Source organism: Perna viridis, chromosome 6, assembly GCF_037379345.1.
Source record: "Perna viridis isolate PV_CMFRI_1.1 ecotype Kerala chromosome 6, ASM3737934v1, whole genome shotgun sequence".
NCBI classification, from domain to species: domain Eukaryota; kingdom Metazoa; phylum Mollusca; class Bivalvia; order Mytilida; family Mytilidae; genus Perna; species Perna viridis.
The window spans coordinates 11894755-11911662 of record NC_142450.1 but is presented as its reverse complement, the minus strand read 5'-3'; the positions used below and the strand labels follow the sequence as shown (position 1 = coordinate 11911662).

Genomic DNA, 16908 nt, shown 5'->3' with positions numbered 1-16908 from the left:
GTTGAGTAAGTAGCTCAGCAGTGTTCTAGGAATTTTCAGAAATTGAGGTTTCCTTGGGGAAATATCCATATAAAATTGACTTTCCCACAGTCAATGACTAACAAAACAAATCCTTACAGCATATGAAGTTTTCAACTTGCCACAGGAAAGTGTCACTAAGTACCTAACTTTGCCTGACCCAAATTTCACTTCCCCCAGGTAATGGGAAATAGGAATCCTAGAACACTGAGCTGTCCAAATTTGCTGGTTGGCAGTTTCTATTGACATCCCTAAAGTTTTAATCACAAAATAGCTATATTGATGCACATGGTCATACTTGCTCCCTCTATCATACATACAGCCTTAGTAGTGATTTAAACATGAAAAATGAAGGAATCTGATATTAAAATTTCATTAGTTCAATTCACATTAAAGGAAATTGAAGAGCATTTACCTGATACAACCATCTCAAATTTGCAGAAATTTGCAAAACATGTTACAACCCTTCCTACATTAACTTAATTGCAGAAATACTTACCAGTTATCCATTCCCGAAATATAGCAGAATTTCTCGAGACCAAGCATCATAATGCAACTGTATCATAAAACAAGGTACGTTTGCTACAAGTCCCTCTATTAAAATTGAAGAATAAATTAAAAATGTTTATTGGCAGCATGTATATCTACTCTTTCACAGCAGTTAGTAGAAGTAGAAGCATTCAATATCAGAAAGGTGAATTACATAGATTTATAATAAAGAGGGAGTTGCAGCAAGTCTAAGGTCCAGACAGAACCAATGTCAATTTCATACACAAAAACAAATGTCCCTTAAAATCTAGGTCAGTCTAGTAAGGTCAAAATGACTCTCTAAGATATACAATAATAATGAGAATAGGTATGGTTTGTATGTCAAAGAGACAACAACCCCACTGGGATGAAAATGTCAGCCCAATACATTCCTCTGCTACATGTACATAATGTATGTTACAACTTTTTGCCAAATCGATCACTGGTATTCCTGTTACAGACACCTTTCATATATCAACATTTGTTTTAATAATAAATCTTATCATTACTATTAAAATAATAAATTATCAAATAATGGGATCAAAAGCTTTTGATGGTATAAATTTATCCTATAATTGTACATATATGCATTTGAACACAGCTAGCTATGCACATAAAGCTTATCTAAATCTCTTATTTTAGGTAAAATTTGAACATACATTGTATGCCCTCAAATAAATAAATAGAAAATATACTTTATTAATATTTTCCATAATATTTATAGATTATGATTCATATGATATGTCAATTCCTACTTTTATCAGCATTAAATATTCTAAATATGGATCTACATTAATCAGCCTCTACCTTGTACATGTACATGTAGCACCATTGCCACATTGTCTAAAAACAGAACAGCAATAAATAGTTGCTGCGCCATTGAATTGCACAAAAATAAAAGATCAACAATATACCACAAAATTTTACATAGAAATCCTAAAGACATATGGTGTAAACTTCATATTTTTACAACATAATAGAATCCAGATATGGATGCAGTTATTGGTATCATGTGAACAGCTGGCCCCCTGTGTTTAAATTCAGGTACAGAAATAACAAATGTCACACTCAATGAAACCCAAAACTGATACACAATGCCACTATGTGTCCCCTGTTGCTGCTAGAATTTGATGTTTATATCTGATTTCAAAAAAAAATTGTCCAGAAAAAAATTAATGTCTTTTCAATATCAGTTGATTTTGTTAAATTTGTTGAATCAAAATAGTATAATACATTATCAAGTATTTACAGTCTCAATATGATCCTGAAAAGTTTCCTAGGTTTCAGATGTATGAAGCCCAAAAACAACCTATTTGTGACAAATACATAAACACTTAAAGAGGTAGATCAAGGGTAAGGGACATAACTCTTTAAATCAGTAATATGTTTGTATCATATTCAATTTCACCAAAGCCTTTCAAGCTTTTATTTGATACAAAATGAAATAAATCTAGTTACTTTGATGCTTACATGAGATTGATATAAAATGCAGAATACCTTTCCAGTGATTTGTAAGAGTTGAGTCCCTTACCTTAAGTCTACCTCCTTAAGTCCATCCAACTCTTAAAAAATCATTGGAACGTTTGTATTCAGCATTTTACATCAATGTCAAGTAAGCATCAAAGTAACTTAGATTAATTTCATTCTGTATCAAATAAAAGCTTGATAGCCTTTGGTGAAATTGAATATGATACAAACATATCACTGACTTCATAAGTTATGTCCCTTACCCGAGGTCTACCTCCTTAATGCTTAAGCAATTTGAGCTATGGGTAATTGAGTAGTTAATAAAAGACATTTACTGAGTAGATCATTATTTTATTTGAGTAATAAAAACTACTCCAATGTTCTACATCATCTTTCTCTTTCATAGTAAGTTACAACTTAGTGCTGGACTAATGGCTTCATATTTCTATTTATTTTTTCTTATTTAATTTTTCTTGTATATATATATATATGTGAATCTTGAACTTTCCATACATTTGGTTCTATAATACTGCAAATGAGAGATTACACCTTGAAATACATTAATAGCATACCAAAATATGCAATATTTATATAATTGGTATTTTTGCATCCTAAAAATTGAACTGACCCAACTGTGACATAACTTGTTCAACAATTACAAACAAAGAGCAACTTCTATCAATTCTCAAATAATAATACCCATTTTCCCCTTTAAGATCAATGTGTCAATGAACTCCATTTCCTCTATGAGCCATAAAGAAGAATATTGCAGTCATTACATGAAAAATTCTAAGAAACAAGCCTTAAGCAGCCACGTTACATGACAGTAAAACAAAGCAGCTTAACCCCTGGGTAACAGCACATGTTAAAACATAAATATGTCAATGACCAGCATTAAATATGGCTTAGGATATGGTAACCTGATACTAAATGCTTCTACAGAAATGTTGGTTTTTTAAGGTTTATTTTCAATTTGCTGTGCAAAATATTTTGAGTGGGCGTAGTTAAGTTGTGAAACATCGTAAGCAGTGGTCCATGTAAAAATCAGGCGGATTCTATGATTTGGGTGACACAGGTTAAATTGTATCCCAATGATTTTTTTGTTCCAATGTAATATATATATATATAATGTGTATCGAATAGTATAAAGTTTGTTTGAAAACAACGATGGATGGCTCAGAAAATGAATTTTAAGTTCCCTGACAAAGCAACCAAATTTTGCTCAAACTAAAGAGTTATCTCCCTTTTTTCAATGAATTTCAATGCTGTCTATGTGATTTATTTCTCTTTAATCCTTGCAGTTAATCAAAAAATAACATTCAACTTTGAAAAGGATGCATTTGTGATATGAAATAAAAAAACTTTTTTTTTAACCATTTTGTCATGTGCCACCCACTGCCTGGTTTTTCATGGACTCCCTCTTAAAAATCTTTAATAAATTAAACAAGGATTTTTTGGGGGAGCATGGAGATTCATTCTTCCAGATATTTTGTGGCTGAAAAATTAATGCAGTGAAAAACTACACCAACACCAAAAATTTCTATAAAAGAGTGATAAAGGACACCAATACTAGAGCAGTAATTAAAAGAGTATGTTCCAAGGATAAGAAATAAGCAGGGGAAATAGACACCCACAACAAAGAACATAAAATAACCAAAACAAAAAGAAATAAGCAACCCAGACTCCATTAAAAACTGGGAGCATGGACAAGGTGCACCGGTGGGATAGGTGTCCTCTGCTTTTTCTAGAAACACCTGGTGGTTTGCTCATAAAATGTCACGTGCTAGGTAGATGAACAAGAAAAGGGAAAACTATGACTTGATGAACAAATTAGTTCTCCTGGTGCAGATGGATACATCATAACCATCAACAAGTTTATGATGACAACCATAAAACTGTTCTATGAACTCAAGAAAGCTTTTACAATGAGACACATACTAACTTACTCTGTTTTCATTATTAACAGGTATCAATTCAATATTCAACAGCCAAAAACATGCAAGTCTGTTGGCTTGCTTCTGGCAAGATGTTTCCTCAAATACATTTACATTTAGATACCAAAGCTCTAAAATATTTTCTTTATCAAGAATTACTCCAAGAAAAAGCAGACTAAATGGCTTTTTTTCTTAATTGACCACAAAAAAAAGTTGTTTAATGTGTAACTAATGGATCTGGAATATCTAAATACAAAAGTACATTAATATATTTTAAAGAGTTCTTGTAACAGTACAAGAAGCCTTTCATGAACAGCAAGCCATGCAAAAGAAGAAAAGTACTCTATTTCTTTAATCAAATTAAGCTCAGAAACATTTTTTAAGCCTAAAAAATGTTAGAACTGTTTCATCAATATCATGCTATTGTCTCCACTTACAGCCAGTCAAATAGTAAACTTCAGGGAACAGACTTGGATCTTCCTTTGAAAATTGACAAGATTTAAAACTTCTACCAGACATAGATTGAAAAAAAACTTATTTGGTGTTTTGTCAATGAGCATGGTAAATATAAACTTCCACAAGGTAAGGACTAGGTAGAAAAAAGGAATTTTCTGCACAGAAGTTTATATTGAGCACGCTCATTGACTATCCCTCATTCAGGCCAAAATGGTTTACAACAGAAATTTTTAATCTCCTTGTTAACTATCAGTATAATAACATAAAGAAAACATCAGGTATTGGTCCTTCAATCAAAGGAAGTCCAAATCCATTCTTAAAATTAACTATTGTACTCGCTATAAAACAAAGTTAGACTTAAGTTCTGAATTTAGGAAAATTCAAAAAACTCTTTTTTCTTGTGTTATCAGCTATTCAATTGAAAAAGTGAATTTAGAGAAATAAATACATTTTAAATATGAGCCATATGGCTTTATATATAAGACCAATCAATTTGGTAAACTACCAACCTCTGAAAGCCTATACATGATCAACACTTAAATGCCAAAATAAATTCAACCGTAACGGAATAAAGGATAAAAAAAAACATTTTATACCATTTTATACTCGATAAGCTAAATTATAGCAAATTCACAAAGCATTTGTACGTGACCATGCTCACACCAAATCATGTAAAATTCTACCAAATAATCAGAATCAAAAAACAGGTGCAGCATTTTGACGTATTGGGAATCCAATGAAATATAATCTTAAGGTGCCCCAAGTATGTGACTTCATCCACGTTTACTATTTGAAAGGATGCCACTGAATCAGCACAGTTCCAATAAAAATGTGACATTGGGGTTTGCACATAAAGATGTACATTAAGACATAATTTATCTTCAGGTTCAATCCACAAAAAGTCAAAATTGTACATCCTTATCATTTATATGGTAGAAATAAGTTTTCATATAAATTCACATGACTTAAACAAACATACAGACTCACATTGTCAATTTGAATGAAATTTACTGAATCAGTGCATTGTAGTAGGTAGTGAGATTTAAATAGCCAGTTAATTGACTTGTCTTAAGCCAAAACAATCTGTTGCTGGCTAATCACTGAGCAGTCTGCTGGATAAAATTTTCATCTTCAAGAACAGACAGACAGACTTGTAAAAGACAGTTAAACATCAAACATTGACATAAGTACCACCCAGCATATGGAACTTTCATCATCTTTAACCAGGAAATTTCTCTAACAATTAGTGACTTGCAAAAAACTTACAAGATGCCAACATAATTAGAACACGAGTTGTGACGTAGATGAAATGGGCATCATCCCAGTAAAGAACATGTCATTAGCACAAAGTATCTCAATCTGCTAATCATTAATTCAACATAAATATTTGATTAATAAAGTGTAAAAGTAATCCCTACTGTTTGCACCTGTTTGAGGAGCTACCTTGAGTACAAGTAAATGTAAATAGCCGGCTTTGTCTGAGAGCACCTGTTCATAAAGCTACCTACAGCCCAATACAGCCCAAGTTAAATAGCTGGCATGATCTGTTTCTTTGTTTAAAAATCTTAAGAAAATAGATAATGTGATCTGTAAACTACTTTAAAAACTGTCTGAGCTCAGATTCATTTTTTTTATAAAAAAATGCCTGGGGTAAAGTATTGGCCTATAATCATGATCTAAATTGCATAAGAAACTGTCTGAAAATAAAGTGAAAGGCTTTGAAAAGAGAAGAAAGCAGACAATTGTTGTTGGAATGTTAATTTCATGTAGAACTGTTCCATGACTATATTTACAAAAATTTAAAACACTATCAAGTTAGTAACTTTTCAGACTGTCTGCAATTAAAATGCATTCAATAATGACAAGTAGAAAAAAACAAACTCTACCCAAGTATTGGGATAATCATCACTGCTGCCTAGTGTTTTTTAAGGCCTGACCTTTCAGGAAATTTTCATGGGATTTTTTATAGTTTGGCAAGGAAAGATAAGACCTCCAGGTTTTTGTATAAAGTTTATCTATCAGAGTGTTAATTATGGTTCAAAAAAGATTATTGCCCCTAAAAAATCTGGCCTATGAACCCAAATCTACTTAATGCTATATTTTCACCAGAGGAGGTTTATTTTTAATTAGAAATAGAAGATGCTTCATCTAAGCTCAATAATCATTACTTGCAATGTGTTAAAATCTGAAGGAGAATAAATAGGTGAATGATTAACAACTGTGAAAAATTACCCATATTTCATCAGTTACTCTTCAGTAAAAGTGGCAGATTCAGATATTTTTCTTAAGAGAGAAAAAAGGGGTGATTGTCATTAAGGGGCGATTGCCATTGAGTGGCCTAAAAAGAGACCTGCTATAGTGATTTAGTTTTTCTATAAAATCAACCTTTTAAGCATGGGGATTCATGCCCCTTCAATGGATCTGCCTCAAAATACTTTCAAATGGTAGAGGAAAAAAATAATGTCTGTTCCTGTTACCTTAATTACCCGAGTTTTCTATGCCTACCCTAAACATTTAAGATCATGTTGGCTCAAGTCAAGATTGTTTCCCCCATTTGTTCAATGTAAAATGCTTTTGAAAAATAAAATAATTTCCCTATCTACCTACCTACACTATTTTTTTCTTGCAGGTAGCAGGAAACAAGACTTCCTTTTTTTCAGCCTAATTTTCACTTAAGTCAATTTTGTGAATAAGATCAAGCATGGCATTTTAGTCTCCTAAATGGCTGTAATCTTGAAATAAAAGTTATTTCTATGTGCATGTACCATTTATAAACACATGAAGATACAAAAGTTGCACCTTCATGAAAAATACCAGTTTACAGTAAATGAGGGAATGATGCATGAAAAGGTCTTAAATAGAAATAAAATAATCATTAATCAACCTTACATATACATATAACTTTGTGTAGCAAATAAATATTACAGGGTACCTGCCACTAACTAAACCATACATCAGTTTGCTACCTTAGATATATGAAAAAAGGCAAGTTTTATAGCAAGTAAAACATGTAACTTCAAGGAATAGAGTTGGTCTTCCCTTGAAACATTGACCAATACCTAACAGGTATTTAACTGAACATCTGACTTTCCATCAAACATAAATAACTGATAATGGAAAATTTAAATCATCAGGTAATGGTCAATCAAACATCAGTGGGTGAACTCTATCACCTGAAACTAACTATTTAACTTGCTGTAACACCTAGTACTCATTTTTTTTCTAACCTTCATGGTTCTGCCACTCAAGGATAATTAATCAACCACTTCAAAAATGGATGACCTTGATGTAATAGCTGTTCCTACTTACATGTATAAAGTGATAAGGCATTTCACCTTGAACTACATATACACCTAATTGTGACGAAATCTGTCATTACCACACTTAAATGGAACTGTCATTATATCCAACAACACTCAGCAATATTAGTTTTTATTTCCACCTTATCACAATATCTTCCACACACTGTTTACTTCTGTTCCATTTCAGCAAGAAAAGCTAATGATTAGGTATAATGATATTACAATCTTCACAATAGGGGCAAATTAGCAGCATCAAAGTTATACTAATTAGTAGTATAGCAACTGGCTGGTAGAATGGGTATAGTTGAACACAAAGCTGTCAAACAGCATTAGAACACAGTACTCTCAATGCCACTAAAGACTTCACATTGTCATTTAAATCATTCCCGTCCATGGAGAAAGTCCAGAATATTGTATTCAAATTAAGTCGTAACAAGAAGATCAAACCAAGTACAGGCATAGAATCATTTTCTTGCTGGTTTTCAGAACAGGCCTCTGTGTAGAAATATCCATACAATTCTTTTAAATCATGACCTTCCAATGACCTTTGAGTACTTATTTCACAGGATTCATGTATACTTCAGACTCTCCAATATAATTACAATTACTTAAGTTCATCAAAGATGACCTCCACAAAAACTAACTTAATCTTAAGCTCTGTCTGTAAATGATGGGAAAGAAATTGTTTCAATAAACAGTTTGACCAGTAACATGATTTCCCTGTTTGTATTTGCATTGTTGTGTGTGGATTGGTCATGTAGCATGTCCTTGTCTGTGTCTTTTAATGCTTCTTATGGCTTTCCCACACTTTGAAAACCCTCCATTGTTTTTCATTATTGTCCAAATTCTAGTGCACAACATAGCAACAATGTTTTGTATTGGCTATTTTCTAGCACACATTTTTAAGTACAGTTTGCATATTCAAGTGCAAAATTTTTCATTATTGGCTATACTCTAGTGCAAAACACAGCAACATTTTTTTTCCTTATTGATTACATTCTAGTGTATAACTGAGCAACATTTTTTTTCCAGACCTGGCTATATTCTACTGCAAAATAAGCCAACCTTGCATTTGCCAGTAACCTTAAGGCATAGCAATTACCTGTTATCAGGAGAAACCAACACCTTTAATAATGAAAATTATTCTCAATTACGGACAATGAGATCAATTATCTCTGGTGGACATCAGCTTCCCTTGTTATCTCTTTCACTAGGATTATTTATAATGAGAAAATTCCTGCTACGGTGCCAATAAATCAGAATTCTCACCTTGTTAAGTTGTTAGTGGTCAGTTTAATATCATCTATCAGCAACTAGAAACTGTTTCATTCAGTAATTTCCATAGAGAGACTACATTTATTATGCAATTTTTTTTCATTTCAAATAAAAAAATCATGGCTGCCTCTTCTTTTAAAACTGAAAAAACCTTTGATACTTAAAACTGGTAAATGTATCATGTAGTCACTAGCATATTAGAGACATGATAGAATAAGATTCTGTAGACAGACATGCAGACAGAGACAAGGAGATCTACATATAATAAAAACCTTTTCTTTTCTTATTTCATGTACATGATGCAACCTCTAAAGACACAAACTTGAAGAATTTAAATCTATCAATTCAACTGTTAACAAATTTGAAATACGGTAAAAATGCAAATGACCCAATGACCAAGACTGCATTAATTTGAATATTTTAACTCCATATCTATGAGAAAGTACATATACTTAATCTACTACCAGAATATCACACTGTATGGAGCCTATAAAGTACCCTGTCTGACAGAAACACAACTACTTAATGTGTCATCTCAATTACTTTCCCTAATTCTGTATATATAACATTTAAGACTCCACCATGAAGAGGTCATGAAAATCTCTAGTGCTGTTTACTAATTGTTTATAGTCAAACAAGTATACCATCCTCCTATAGATACAGTTACACCATACATATGGCAGGTAAAGAATACTTGCAGTATATATACACAGCACCAGATACATTTAAACAGCACTACATGTATACAGCACTAGTAAAATGAACATTTATACAGCACTAGTAAAATGAACATGTATACAGCACCAATAAAATGAACATGTACACAGCACTAGTAAAATGAACATGCATACAGCACCAGTTAAATGTATACAGCACCAGTAAAATGAACATGTATACAGCACTAGCAAAATGTACATGTATACAGCACCAGTTCAATGTATACAGCACCAGTAAAATGAATATGTATACAGCACTAGTAAAATGTACATGTATACAGCACCAGGAAAATGAACATGTATACAGCACTAGTAAAATGAACATATACACAGCACCAGTTCAATGTATACAGCACCAGTAAAATGAACATGTATACAGCACTAGTAAAATAAACATGTATACAGCACCAGCTAAATGTACATGTATACAGCACCAGTAAAATGAACATGCATACAGCACTATTTACATGTACACAGCACCAGATTTATTTATACAGCACCAGTTAAATGAATGTATACAGCACCAGTTACATGTATATAGCACCAGTTAAATGTATACAGCACAAGTTACATGTATACAGCACCAGTAAAGTGTTAATGTAAATAGAACACTATTTACATGTACACAGCACCATTTACATGTATACAGCACCATTTCAAATCCATCTGTAAGACAGTCAGAGATAAAGAATATCTGTAGATGCTGAAATCTTGAAGGTACAAATCAATCTTATAAAGCGGGGATCAGAACTATAATTTGTGCACTTAGGCCAAAATTTGCTCAAAATAATTACTTTCCAATAAAAAAGAAGGTTCCATTGCCTGGAAAAAAAGAAGAAAACAGGCTAAATTCAAGAAATTTAACACAAAGATACCTTTTCTAGCATTAAACTATTACAGTTTTTAAATAAGAAAACCCATTTTATCATAAAATTGTGTCCACTGTGAAAATTGTAACATCCACCATACTGTAGTGTAATTGGATGTCATTTGTACCATAGTGCATTGATCTTTATAGAGGTTGAAATCTCCTTCATACCCAGTCGAATCTTGTTTACCTGCCAAAAACCGTGACTTTTCTACGCAGAAAATATCAATGCAGTATAACTTGTGAAAGAATGTTATCTCTAAAAAGAAGAGCTCGGATAATGTAGATTATTGGTTATTTACCTTCTGACAAAGAAAAAAAGAAAAGTTTGAGGAATTTTCATTCACTTAGATAATTATCAGAAATCCTGTATCATATCAGAATTTCTGCTGATAAAGAGGCATAATTAGGTTGTACCTTTCATCAAGATTTCAAAATGAACTCCTGGCAAAGGTATGGTTGTTGTTGATTTGTTTTGCCTGTATCTAGGTTCTCAGAGTCTTATAATTAGTGGAATATACGGAGGAGTTAAGGACAGTTTAATGAGCTTGTCACTCATTTTCTTTGAAATACCCCCAAAGCTTCATCCTTCAATGATGCCGAATTATAACTACGCAAAAGCAGAAACATTCAACTAAGTTTTTTTTTTCAAAGTTGGATTGTAAACAAGCCTAGAGCATATTTGGATCATTTCATACAAGCACAGCTGTATTTATTAAAATGCAGCTTTTTTTGCTATTAACTTTTTGTTTTTATTATGGACTTGATGTACATGTACCTTTAAAAATACTCAATCCATTAAATAATAAAGTATTAATTTCTGCTACTTTCGCAGTGAATGTAAATGCGTGAAAAATAGTACCCGCGAAAATGATTTTTAACACTATACAAGACTTACCATTTTTTTTCAATCCACAAAAATTAATACCCGCAAATATGGTCACTTGATAAAACACAGGAATATGGTCACTTGATGAAATCTTCGAAAATTAATATATTAACAGTAACCTAAAAAGTTATCGACTGCATTTTCCTTCTGAATGAAATTAACATTCAAAATTGAGAACAATAACCTTTCTACTTCACATTAAATTATGAACATACTTAGTTGATATTCAAGGATATCAATTTTACCATTTATTTTTGGTTTTAAGTTTTAATACATTGATTTCATCTGAGGCCAAAAATAAAAATAGTCTTGTTTCCAGCTACCAGCCAGAAAAAAATTAGATAAGGAAATTGTTCTATTTCTTTAAAAAAAATAGAACATTTTACATTAAATTAATGGGGAAACAATCTAGACTTTAACTTTAAACTACTTTAGGGTATGAACAAAACACCTAAGGTAGGTAGGATAGCAGGAAACAGACATATTTTTTTTTGGCCTGTTTCAAACCTAAATTTAGTCAAGACAAACCATCCAAAACTGGTATCCATGCATCAAGAGGTCACTGATTTACAGTACTTTATACTTCTATAAAAAATCATATTTTTTTTCTATTGTTTTTCTCTTGCTTCCATTTCAACCTCATAATTTGACAAGTTTCAAGCACTGCTGACAGAACTAATTGCTTTAAAACATACAGATAACTGCAAAACTGCGTGAATGCATATGTCATTGGCCAGGTACAATGAGTTCTGACTCCCTCATATTGTTGGCTGGAAGTCAAAATGACCTCTTACCATACACAAAAAACAGACTTCCAACACAGAACATTGACACAACAGAGTGACACTAATCACCTATAGAAGACTACATTGTTCTGGAATGACCTTTCACCTCTACATTAGGTACAATGTACATGAACAATGTACGTCACTGTCAGCGTTTCAAAGGCTAGGAAATTCATGTATAAAACATAGCAGGAAATTTTGGCAGGATGCAACTTTTCCTGTAAGAACAGCACAAAGTATATTTTGTATATTCCATCGAATGTTTATTTCCCTCATTATGAATTAATATTTTTTTCATTGGAAATTTTACACCTTATGGTAATAATTCAATTTACTAATAAATAATTTAACTTCAGAAGTAACACGGTTTCGGATTGCATCAGGAATTTCTTTTATCCTTTCATAGACCAAATTTTGTAAAGACTGTGACATCATCAAACTTTTTGAATGATTTACTCGTTGAATTTTGGAACTTAAATTCAATTATAAAGAATGACTGTTATATTTTCTTGGCTGTGGTGCACACTTTAAAATAACTTAGCAGGTTATTTAGTGTACACCATGTGACTGAGGTTATTTCTTCAATGAAACCCCTGTGAACTGAACCCTGGGGAATCCCCAAAACCTGTCTAAATCAGAAACTTTTAAAGTCTTTTTATTTCAGTTATAATACATTTTTAACCTGCATAAACTGAACACCTGTCTATTTGGCACAAATTTTAATGAGGTAGACCTGGGGTAAGGGGCACAACTCTTACAAATCATTGGAAAGTAACTTGGATTGATTTCACTCTTTTTCAAATGAAAGCTTGAAAGGCTTTGGGGAAACTGAATTTGATACAAACATATCAGTGATTTCAAGAGTTATGTCCCTTACCCTAGATCTACCGCCTTTAAGTCAGCAAAAGGTGTTTGGTTTAGACAGGTTTCACCGTATTTAACTATATTTGTACTGTTTTCAGAGAAAGAAAAATTCTCAAATATTAGATACATACATTGCAAACAGAAATAATTTTACTTTCACAGATTATTTTCAATTAATAATTTTAAGGTTCATAATTTACCATATACATGTATACAAAGTTTAACATATACCCTTTTGTGGCTTGTAATTTGATCAACTGACAAACTTATTAAGCAACCATCAGCATCTAATGAAGGGAATTATATGACAATGAGTTTCTGTCTAAAAGCATTCAAAGCCTATAGAGGCTGTATATTAATCCCCTTTTTTTTCACTGATTTTGATCAATCATTTGTATGATCGGGCAACCATCAAATTATTAATGCTTATCATTTTTATTATCTCTGGACTGAAAATGACCACAATAGCATTTCCTAGACATAGCCTCAAGTCCCTAATCATAAAATTGGTGTACTCTTGTGACTCCCACAATTTCTCCATCCTTCTTTATTTAAGTAGTAGTCTTTGTAAGAATCATTCAAATTTTGTAATAGGTGATACATCCCCCAAAAAAAGGCTACACATTTTTATTTTTGTAATTAAGTTGTTTTATGGGTCTATATTATGAAATGTGTAATTACTCATTCAAATCTGTCTGCTCTTAGGAGATAATCAATATTGAAAATCTAACAGATTCTATTTTATTTTAGTGTCATTTACAGATTTATCTCCCTTAATTTTGAATTCTACTGCACATTCTATATAATATAATCTCCTAAGAACAAGGATTATATGAAAAGCCACATGTTAATTTCCATTTAATATAACATTTTAAAAACAAAAAATAAAAAATAAAAATATGTAGGCTTTCCAACAATGAATTACATTTTGCATGATTCTTATCTGGAGTGCTACATAATTCTTAAACGAACCACAAAACTCATCAAATGTCAAATGCCTGACTACTGGACAAGAAGCCGTGCTTCGGCGTAAATGAGCTTGTTTTCTAGCAAAAAATTCCTAAATAACACACTTTGTGACTAGTAGACTAGAAATAAATCAATCTCTGCAGCTTAAGGTGGTTTTTTTATCACTTCTATAAATGTGTAAATGTCACATACATATGCTTGACCATTCCTGAGATTTAAGCTTAGATTCCTAATTGAATAACATAAAATCTCCTTGAAATCTGAAGACCATATCAGCTTTATGAAATAACAAATTACTCTGAAACATGATAGGCTTTCGTTAGACTGAATTGACAGCTATGTCATTCAAGTCAAGAGCTACTGCTGAGAAAAATTGGTAAATTAGAAATGAGCGACATTGAACCATGCCCTATGCAAATTAATCATGGATCCATTTCAAAGCAATAATTCGGAACTTTGGTTTCCAGTATATCTTTTAGGAACCTTTTCACAGTTCCATCCAAGAATTTTGACAAGATGTGTCAAATATTGTTAAAGATCCTTGAAGAAGACTGTTAGATTTATTGACATGTGGCTTTGAATGATGTTTGTAGAAGATAAATCATATCTGTACATGTTGACATCAAAGCATTTCATGGGGGTTGATATTCGAAGAACTGACAGCCATATCTTACAGAAACAACACCAAAAAAAATTTTCATATTAAAAGATTGATTGTAGAAAAATGCATTTAAAAACTGAGATTTAATTGACCCCAATTTTATCAACAAAAGTTTTACAACACATACAACATAATTTTCAGCTTTTAACAAGGAGAAAACCCTGCAAAATTGGACCAATGCATAATCATGTACCATTAATATATATAACAACATGTAGAAAATTGTATAAATATCAGGTTACTACAACTTAAGTTATAACCTTGCATTAACTGATTATCTACTTATTCCGTTAACCTTTGGCATTTGACCCCACTAGAAAAACAAATCAAAAAGTGCAAATCAGATATAACAGAGAAGATTTGGTTTCTCAGTTTCCCACAACAGCCAAAATTTCTTTCTATAATCTGATATCAGGACAAAATTTCAACACAGCTTTCTACTTACTAGATGGCAAATTTATTCAAATATGGTACATTAATGGTGCAGTGTCAAATTAAAGCCAATTTAGACCCCAAAGGGTGTAAAGCATAACAATGCATGCATTCATAGTACTGTAGATTTATGACAAGATTTTCCTATCAAATGAGGATCTTTTAGAAGGGTAAAAAATGCTGTGCAGATAAGAGTGAAAATGCTTTCAAATATCGCATGTTTCACATGTTTTATTTCACAATAGGCTAATTAAATACAATTGCAACATTCACAGATTGGTAACTTGAGAGGGAAAAATCAATTACTAGGAGATCTCTATTGACAAACAGCTCACATGTGCTATAGAAAACCCATTTTTGTAGATGCGATATTGTCATTGTTCTCAGTAATAGCGCTATTCCATAATTGTAGCTCCAAAAAAAAATCTATATTGATAGAGTCAAAAGCAGCACTTTCAATATTGCTATGAGTGTTTAAGCAATTCTGATGGACAAATGTATGTCAATCCCTTGAAGGTCAACCTCTGGTAACAAGTAAAATCAATAACATAAAATATAGTAAAAGCTTCATTTAATTTCAGGGCATGAAGAATACAAAAATGTATTTGCAAACCTCACTGTCCCTTGGGTGATTGAAAACAATAATTCACCACTCCTGCACTAATTTCACCATCCAGTGATGCCCTTTGCTTCAACAAAGGTATTTCACATCCATTAAGGGTTAATCAATGCAATTACCAAAAGACTGCAACTGAACTTTTTACCCATAAAATAGAATTTTTCTGACCGGAATGTACTCTTAATACAGATTATAACATGACTTTCTCTTGCAAAATTTCACGTTCCTGAGAAACACAAAATTTCACTTTCCTGAGAAACAGGAAGTGAAAATCTATCAAATAGATAAAATCAACATTAAAGGTGCAAATTGAATATATAAATGCATAGGGGTGGCTTCCTCTAACAGGTAGAAGATTAAAATACTGCATTTCATTTGCCCAATAGCACAGTACAGCTCATTTGGCTGAGCTTTGGCCTATAGTGCCAAGGGTCCTAGGTTCAATCCCTGGCTGGTACTGTTTAGCCACATCAAGTTAATTTGTAGATTCTTATCCACCAGCAACTAAAAAATGGGGTGGCAGGAGGATCTTATTTTTTATTTTTCCAAGATTTGTAAAATCTTATTCTCACTGATGAATTTAAGTTGAAGAACTCCTGGAAATGTGTACTTTTAGTTATGTTTGTGCCATACCAAGGCTTTATTTCATTAATTCCCCTAATAATGCAACTAACAACGAAAACCGTCCTGAGATTTGCCAAAAAATATCAAGATATTCTGTAAACATACACCAAGTTACTCGTCTTTGACCAGAAGTCTATTGTATTGTGTGTAAGTAGAGTCGTGACAGATACGGACATAAAAGAAAACCAAAAATTTGAACCACCATAAAAAAAAACAAAAATAAAAAAAATTGGGGCTGGCCCTTTTGAGTTGGGGCGGGCAGGGGTGAGAATCTACAAATTAACTTCATATGATCTTAATTTTGTAAAGTGAATCATTACCTCTTGATACAAATAATGTTAACTAAACTCTGAAAGAACAATCTAGGTTAAGAGTTCCAACATGGATCTGAAAAGGAGGGGCCACTAGATTTTCACATGCAGGATTACATAATGAACCAAAAACAGAAAATAAAAATCAACCACAGGCAAGAACTTGTGGTACTAAAGTAACAAGGAAGTT

The 16908-nt window shown here is 32.2% G+C and overlaps 1 protein-coding gene across 4 annotated transcripts in view; it reads right to left on the bottom strand.

The window, feature by feature from the left end:
* The window catches only part of LOC148613669 (cGMP-inhibited 3',5'-cyclic phosphodiesterase 3A-like), a 136604-nt gene that overhangs the window by 96368 nt on the left and 23328 nt on the right, over positions 1 to 16908 (bottom strand). Inside the window, exon 1 of one of the 4 annotated variants that reach the window (XM_088587152.1) lies at positions 1354 to 1401. The exons of the other annotated variants lie outside the window; for them this stretch is intronic. Coding sequence (XP_088443278.1) covers positions 1354 to 1386 — 33 coding nt within the window. The 5' untranslated portion in view covers positions 1387 to 1401. Of the gene's footprint in view, positions 1 to 1353; positions 1402 to 16908 lie in introns of those variants that run through there. 4 annotated transcript variants of the gene reach the window in all.